The sequence below is a fragment of the Chenopodium album genome, chromosome 9, assembly GCF_948465745.1.
Source record: "Chenopodium album chromosome 9, dcCheAlbu1.1, whole genome shotgun sequence".
NCBI classification, from domain to species: Eukaryota; Viridiplantae; Streptophyta; class Magnoliopsida; order Caryophyllales; family Amaranthaceae; genus Chenopodium; species Chenopodium album.
This window is the reverse complement of record NC_137842.1, coordinates 71,401,096-71,409,200: the sequence shown is the minus strand read 5'-3', so window position 1 is coordinate 71,409,200 and position 8,105 is coordinate 71,401,096. Positions and strand designations below refer to the sequence as shown.

General features: G+C 34.2%; 1 protein-coding gene across 2 annotated transcripts; it reads right to left on the bottom strand.

Moving 5' to 3' along the window:
* Positions 1 to 588: 588 nt before the first annotated feature.
* On the bottom strand, positions 589 to 5,481 carry LOC145560461 (protein NLP2-like). Of its 2 annotated transcripts, none has more exons than XM_081621715.1 (5): positions 5,052 to 5,481; positions 3,487 to 4,683; positions 3,183 to 3,230; positions 2,109 to 3,048; positions 589 to 1,666 (listed from the first exon to the last, which is right to left on the bottom strand). In XM_081621715.1, the coding sequence occupies exons 2-5, from the start codon at positions 4,417 to 4,419 to the stop codon at positions 762 to 764; spliced, it is 2,826 nt and encodes a 941-aa protein (XP_081477841.1). In that variant the 5' UTR covers positions 4,420 to 4,683; positions 5,052 to 5,481; the 3' UTR covers positions 589 to 761. The 2 variants fall into 2 exon arrangements, with proteins under 2 accessions (XP_081477841.1, XP_081477840.1); XM_081621714.1 differs by having other exon boundaries at positions 5,118 to 5,481.
* Positions 5,482 to 8,105: the final 2,624 nt, after the last annotated feature.

Genomic DNA, 8,105 nt, shown 5'->3' with positions numbered 1-8,105 from the left:
TGAAATCGGTGCAAGTTGTAAATCAGTAAATTGGTCGTTTAAAGGCAAATTTGATTGTTCCACTCAGCCAATTGCACTCCCGGAGAATATTAGGGACCATGGTAAACATGTTGGCAATTTTATTTCCGGGTGAAAAAAAGTCAAAAAATTCCAAAATTAAAGGCTAATATCCACGTGGAAGTGTTGCTAGCCCAGGTTCATATCCACGCGTTTTTAGAATTTTATTAGGTTTTTCCCATTGAGGCTGCTGGTATGAGTTGTTGTCTTAAGTATTTTTTGTGAGAGATAAAAATACGAACATGTTGTTAGTGTATTGCTTTATGTTACAATTCAATCATTCAAAAAAATTTAATTATTATTATTATTCACAACTCTCTAATATATTGATATTAGAGATTCTTCTACGTTCTATTCTATATTTCTATGTAACATGAAAATATAACCATATATCCATCATCACTTGTTACTTTTATAATACTTTTGTTAATTGTTACACACCTTACTTTTACTTGTCATGTTAGTATATTATATATGTGTGCAAATAATCATTTTGTTTCTAGTATACAATGTCAAATAGTACAAAGATGATGATAAAAAATATTCAACAGTTTGAATTATGAAATACAAGATATTCATCACATTGGTTACTGGTGAAGTAAAAAAGTTCCCAATGTCCCAATTATTGGAAAACAAAAAACTACTATCTTTGTAACTATTGATAAAGAATAAGAACATAAACTACATACAAGCAAATTCTGAAGTTAGGATAAACCGCTGCTGCCAAATGAACTAGCCAAGCTCGAAAGAGGGCAGATGGAAAGCTTGATCGTGTGGCTGCCCGACGATTTATGTATATCTATGCACTCCTCTAGATCAGCATCACATGTTAAAAGAACCCATTCTTTATCATCATCCAAGTACTTGATTCCCATCTTACTCAAGTCTTCTAAGTTAAATCGTTTCACAATTTCTTGTTGCAAGTCTAGGAATCCCATGTTTGGTAAGATTGAGAATCGAACTTTCTCATCCCCAAAAGTAGCTTTAGCCTTGAAAACACCTGCCTCCCTCGAAAGCCAGCTTTTTGTTATTGGCAGAGGAGGCAGAGTTTCGAATGAAGGATGCTCAGCAAGAGTTTTGTTGCTCTGAGATCTTTCCAATATTTGGCTAGCTTCTTTTTTACTACTTATTAGCACTTGTAATTCTGCTTCACTTCGGGCTCTCTTGAGGGAACTGCTAGGATCTTCTGTTGTCGATGCATCCTTACTCCCTGAGGCAATGGTTGTAACAGGAGATGACATCTTTGCTCCGCTTGAGAAGCAATAACTAGAAGTCGAGGTTTGGCTGGAAGAGGTAGAGGCTGGGGAGTTAGAATTTGTGCCTCCTGTAGGGTGTATGGTCCCTTCAGGTTGAGTTGTTGGTTGTTGCTTTGGTTGATTGTTTAAGTTTATCGACGATACTTGACTTTGTTTTGGCTGTGTAGTTGGGCTATTAAGTTCAGGGAATTTTGAATAGAAGGAAGATAGTTGTATGGAGCCTTCGGCCCCTTGCACTGAATCAATGACCAGTTGAAGTTTCCTTAGAGAATGATCCACCTTCTTGATCTTTCTAGAAGGCCATCTTGCAATCCCATGTTGCCTACATATCCTTTTCAAAGTTGTGGGACAAACTGCAAAAATATAATTATAGAGGGGAAAGGATTACTCATAGGTTTGAGAGTACGACAGCATGAAGCGAAAACATAATTTATACCTTCCTGTAAAGTTAGATTAAGCAAAACAATGTGCACCATCGAATTCCTGCCATTTGAAATCTAGGCTTAGCTATATCTTTTGGAAATTTAATGGAACAGTTTTCGGACAAGATGTTTGTGTAACAAGAAATGTCAAGTGGTTGCCAAGAATATTACAAAATGTTTATTACGTCTGCACTAGCTAACAGTAAGTATGATATTCAATCAGAATACAAAAATATTTTCAGTTGATAGGTTTAAGTCATCTTGTTTCTTAGATATTACACCGCGATTAATATAGTACATCATTTCATAACATAGGAATACTTAATGAATGTAATTGTAAATGGGGTCACATTATATAGTATAAGAATGTTACCTCCTATGCTTCTAGCTGCATCTTTTAAACTACCAGCAAAATACTGCCTGAGTACATCCAAACTGATAGTTTTCTGAGTCTTGGTCCTCCTCTTTTCACTTCTGGCACTAAGAGGAAGTCGGCCTCCAGACGATGTACCACTTATTCCTTTAGACCCTGAATCTTGGTTGATGTTTTCACTATCAGAAAGTGCCTGTCCAAGTTGTAAACTTGGCTCGTTATCACTCCAGTTCATCACCTTAAATCCTTTACTAGGCTCGTCTTCTCCAAATTCTAGCGAAACCACAACCTCCTTACCCTTTCTCTGAGGTTCCATCATCTGTGAAAACCAGGAAGTCTCCTTTGTCTCACTATCTGCAGCCGGCTTTCCAGGGAACAAGAGCTTCTGCTCAAAGTCATTGTCTGTGATAAAATTAAGATACCGGCAATGCTGCTGTATGACCACTGATACAGACTGCCATATTCTAGAATGAAAAGCTAGACCTTTTTCTTGAACATTTGATGGTAAATAGAATTCTAAAACATAATCGTTCTTCTCATGATAGATGCTACGGAGCCTTACTGCTACTGCACCGCGCAACCCAATCATCCTTGCGTGGTGAGACAGAGGATATTCAACCTTACTGAACTCTGTGATATCAGTAGCATAACAAGGCTGGTTGGTGTCAAATGCTTTGCCAACTATACCTCCTTGGCTTCTCAATAAGTGGTGGTCCGAGCAGGCCTTGTGAAAATCCATAACTCGTTGATCACGCACATAACAGGCAGAATCAATAATTGAAACACAATTAACATTGTTTTCAGAATGCCAACATCCGCCTTTTCCTTGCTGTGAACACGGAGCCCATGTTTGAGCTAAAGGCAAATCGAGTGAATCACATACAGCTCTAACCACGGTTAATATCTCAGGTTGTACAGCATCATAAGTTCTTTTACCGGACTGAAAAAAATAAATCAGACTAATTTAGGAAGATATTGATGTCAGAAATACAGAAGAGTCAGTTTCTTCTTTTATTTCCAGAATACAGGCTATTTACTGAGTATTAATGTCTGTAATAGTATGCATCAAATTACCTGTTCCGGAGGAGTGTCAAGAATTTCTGAACTCCTAAGATGAACAGTCTGCATAAAATTGTAACACAAATGAGCAAATGTTGCTGCTTAGAAAAGCAAATTAGGACTTTTAAGACGGCACTGAACTAGACAGCTATAACAAAAATGCGCAAAAACATCCAATTAATTTTAAGAATGCCCCCACATTTAGTCAACAAAATTGCCCCTTACCCATAAGTTAAGTAAAATGAAATAAACAATCATATAATTTGAGATCATTCCTTATTAAATCAGTAGAATGTAAAGTAAGGAAAGAAAAACAGACCTCAAGTGCTTTACAAACGCTTTCAATTTCAGGACGATAGTCGAATTTATCAGTAGTCATGATAATCTCAACAACACCCAAGGAATCACCACTACCCTTTTCGAAAACAGGAAGTGCAATCGAGCCACGAACATCAAACTGTCGTGCATAAACTTGACGTGGGTATTCCTCCGTCCTAAAATATCGAACATCAGGCGTCCATTCAGGCGCCTTGCCAAGGAAGACTCGCCCAGGCAGTCCATGTGCCTGTTTAGTATCTTCATCTGCTAGAAACTCGTATTTCTCTGAAACATCTCTATAGTGGAGCAACCGTTTACTCGAAGGCTGAAGAAAATACGGTTGCTCCACTGTTGTTAGGAAACTCTCTAGTCCCTTTTTTATAGGCACCCATATTTGAATCAGAACATCTCTATTTCTATTCAAGTCACTCAAACTAGTAACTGCTCTCATCAACCTTTCTCTGACAGAAGTTGAAGCACCCGAATTCGCCTTGGGTCCTATCCACAAGATTCTGTTCAGCTCATTGCCTTCCCAGGAGAAACTGCGCGATTGGTTCAGAACTGCTGCTGCTGGTGTTATCGCGCTGTCATCCTGATTTTCTGAATCCACTGCCTGTTCTTCCTTAGGACTCCACTTTTCGCGGTAGCTACTAAGCTGATTACCTGGTGAGGTCAAACTGCTGGAGACAGGCTCCAAACTAGGGAAAGAAAATGATGAAGGATAACTCAAGCCGCGAGATGTGGATGGACTTATTGGACCCTGACCCTGACCCTGACCCTGACCCTGACCTTGACTCGTACCTGACTGCAGAAGGTTTGATCCATCAGCTGTTTGTAACCAACATCCATCATCTAAGAGCTGTTCCATTAAATCATAGTCAATGTTTCCGAAAACAGGTGGATTATTTGTAGGATTAAAGGAACCATCATCCATATTCAGAGAATTCTATTGTATAAAATTAACTATTTATTTTTTTTCTTAGACTAATTTACAAAACTTTTATAAATACAAATTTTATTTTTGTTGCAGAAGACCCTTGTTTGAAATTTTAAATATTATGACCCAAAACTCCAAAGTAGTCTAAATATGTAGAACAAATAACAAAACTCCCAAGAAGGATCTCTATCTTCTATCTTGAAGAACTCAATCTGTTTGAGGTGTTGAAACAGCATCTTCAATTCAAAAGTCCTCTCTCAACTGAAATTCACAACAATTTTAAATTAGTGAGAATTTGGTTGATTTTGCATTTCTTTAATTTCGAAACAAATAAAAAAAACAAACATTGAGTAAGGTCATATAAACTCATGACAGAATTTAAAAGAGGTAATTTACTAAATTAGCAAACAAAATCTTAGATAAAAATAGATGCTTGGAATCTATCAAACTTAACTATAACTTATGATGTCAAATTTTGCATTTTTATTCAACAACTAACAAAGAATAACACTTGTCTTAAAAACAATTAAATCATGCAAAATGATAGTCAAAATCAAAAACAAAACAAAACCCATTTCTCAAAACAAAAAACCCATTATGTATAACAAAAACAAGCTCCAAAAACTAACCATGAAAAGAAAGAGAGGAGAGAGAAAATTTAGAGAGAGAAACAAAAAAAAGAAAGAGGCACTAACTTTGTGGAGAATCCTAGGAGATTTCGAAGTGATTTGCATCTCCAAATAAAATGAGAGAAAGAAGAAGAGATATTTGTGAAGTTAAGTCAGATAATGATGATCATGATTATGATGATGATGATGATATTATAGTTGTAATTTTAATTTAGAAGATGAAGAAGCTAAGGTTACATACAATCATACATACTGGGTTTTTGTGGGTTGGTACCTTCTTCTTTGTACATACCAATTATACTTACATCAGCAAACAAGCAGAGCTTTTTTTAATAAAAAAAAAAAAAAAAATTATGCTTATTTTTATTTGTTATTTTCATTTTGATTAATTATATACTTAAGACTGTCCATAACATGGAAATTTTTTAATTATTTTTTAATCTTGGACTCTCCTGCTTCTTGGGTCTTTTATTGGGGAATCTACTCATCAGTGGGACCCTTGCTTACCTCATGTTTTTTTTAATTAAAGTCCATTTTTTTATGAGCACTCTTTTTTTTATTTTTACCTTCTTTTTCTTCTTTATATACCATTATATGGCATCTTTAATTAGAAACATGTACGTGTATTATACGTTCGGGTATGTAGTTGGTTGATAATTAAGAACTGGTTATATTAGCTGATTTAGCTAGCTAATTGTATTAAATGTTTTAATTTGTTAGTTGTTTTAGTTATTTGAACAAAAATATTGATAAAATTGCCTAATTATTTTTAAAAGATTGAGCATAACCAATTCATTGAACCAACTCTTTATCAAACAATCAAAACGGGAGACATATGGAATAATTAACCTTCATAATTGGATCATAATTTATCAATACTCTATTTGCCAAACAAAGTTTGGTTTAAGATGTCTAAGTGACAATATATAGTATATAATTGCTAAATATACTTAATACTCCGTATTTCCTATTAGATACATCCGAGATTATAGGAGGGATAGTATGGCTTATACATGTAATGTGTTGTAAAGGCAAATTGATTTGTTGAAGGTGATGCCCAATTTTAAAAATATGGGGTTGAAAGGAACATTTTGGTTTTGGACCACTGTTGAGTGAATTTCAGTTTGAGTTTTTATATTTTATGTAATAATTGCAGAAAAAATTATGAAATTTTAATGAAGAATTGAATTGAACAAGCTTTTTTTTTTTTTTTTTTTTTTTTTGGAATAGTTTTGTTACAGGTATTTTATACTGTTCTTTGTGTCACAAAGTATGTTGGTATTTTGACTCTTTATGTACTCCTTTGCTAGAAATATAGCAGACAAAGTTGGGTTGATACTGTTTCATTGACATTTCACCTAATTAGTCAATTGCACACCATAACATACAATGTTCATTCTTCTTAAAATATTTATCAGTCTCAAAATAATTTTATAAAATCAATTTTATTTTTTTTTATTTTTTTTTGGTAATAAAATTACTTACAAGTTACAACTTATGATTTACAGTTTTTTTTTAATAAAAAATGTAGTCATCTTCTAAAGTCATATAAGTCAAAATTATGTTTACATTTTAGAGTTTGAATAAATGTAATTGAGGTTAATTAATTCAACATTTAGAGAATAAACTATATATGTCTTGGGTCTTGACTCTTGAGTATGTACTTTTTCCTTTCTAGTTTCTAGCTAGTTTATGTACAACTTGTACATATAAGAATATAACTGTACCAATAATTAATATAGCTTTGTTCAATATTAATAAATAATAATCGCTAGCTTAGCTATTAATAAGATGTTTATAATGCTAAAAATTCATTAGCATAATAATTATAATTATGACCTTCAAATAATACTCCACATTTGACATAATACTCCTATTACTAATTTTGTTAATTTATAATATGGTTGACAAAATAATTATAGAATTTGTAACCCGGTTGATTCACCTTAGAAGTAAGTGTAGAAGATCGTATGGATTACACCCACTTAAAGCCCCACTTGCAAATATACTATGCTCACCACTTTCTTAGAACAAGGCCACCTTTTTTGGTCTAAAAGAAGTAACACACTTTAATTTATTCTAAACGAACTACAACTACATAAAAGAACCAGGGCTACAAGGCCACCTTCTTTGGTCTTGTGGTTTTTTAATTGAACTAATGTGATTTAAACTGAATTGAACATAACTGAACTGAAATTGATTTCAAAAGAATAGGGATGACCTTCATTTAGTCTAGATGGATCTATCAAGTGAGCTATGAGATGTTCGAGCTGTTGAGGATTTTGTATTTACAAGGGTCACAAATAAAATTGCAAATGAAATTAATAGAAAATTCTTTGAGGCGTGAAAGGGATCACCTTTTCAAAAGTATAATTCTGACCATATACCACAACCGAGTATCACAGAAATTTACACAAGAGATACAACGAATGCAATTGCAATCACAAGTAGGATGATTACAATACAATGTAAATAAGCTTTTTGTGATTTGTGTTAATGATCAATAACTTACAAAAGGTTTTCAATAGAATGAGAATAAACTGATTTCTTGAAGTTCTATCATCAATATGAACTATCATATTTATATCAAGCGCAATAAACCAAGCAAAACTGAAGAATAACCGTCAAATTGCCCTTCGCGACCTCCCAGGCGAGAGAAACCAAGCAACCCAGAAAAATTTGGGTGCTCTCGCTCCCGGTCGGGCGATGGCCCTCGTCCTGCCAGCGGTGACATCGTTTAAATTTTTCTTCGCTTTCGCTCCATATCGGGTGGTGGCTTGCCATGCCGGTCGGGCGGACTATAGGGCGGAGGAACACTTTTCTAAACCGAGATACAAATTGCTCTTTTACTTGTTTAATTGAATTTCAACTCCTTAATCTAAGAAATTCAACTAAACACATGAATAATTTTCACCAATACTCTAAATAATTCAACACGTTAACCTAAGAAATTCAACACGAGCTTCGTACTTCATATTATCAGACCGCTTGTTTTTAGATTTTATTTTATTCCATAAACATTTTATTACGCTATAATTGTTGGTTTAAAATTCC

Excerpts from the sequence above, each read along its gene's own strand:
- LOC145560461 (XM_081621715.1), bottom strand. The coding sequence starts at position 4,419 with ATGGATGATGGTTCCTTTAATCCTACAAATAATCCACCTGTTTTCGGA. Across the intron at positions 3,231-3,486 it reads GCGTTTGTAAAGCACTTGAG|ACTGTTCATCTTAGGAGTTC; the intron begins GTCTGTTTTTCT and ends AATTTTATGCAG. Across the intron at positions 3,049-3,182 it reads TTGACACTCCTCCGGAACAG|TCCGGTAAAAGAACTTATGA; the intron begins GTAATTTGATGC and ends TATTTTTTTCAG.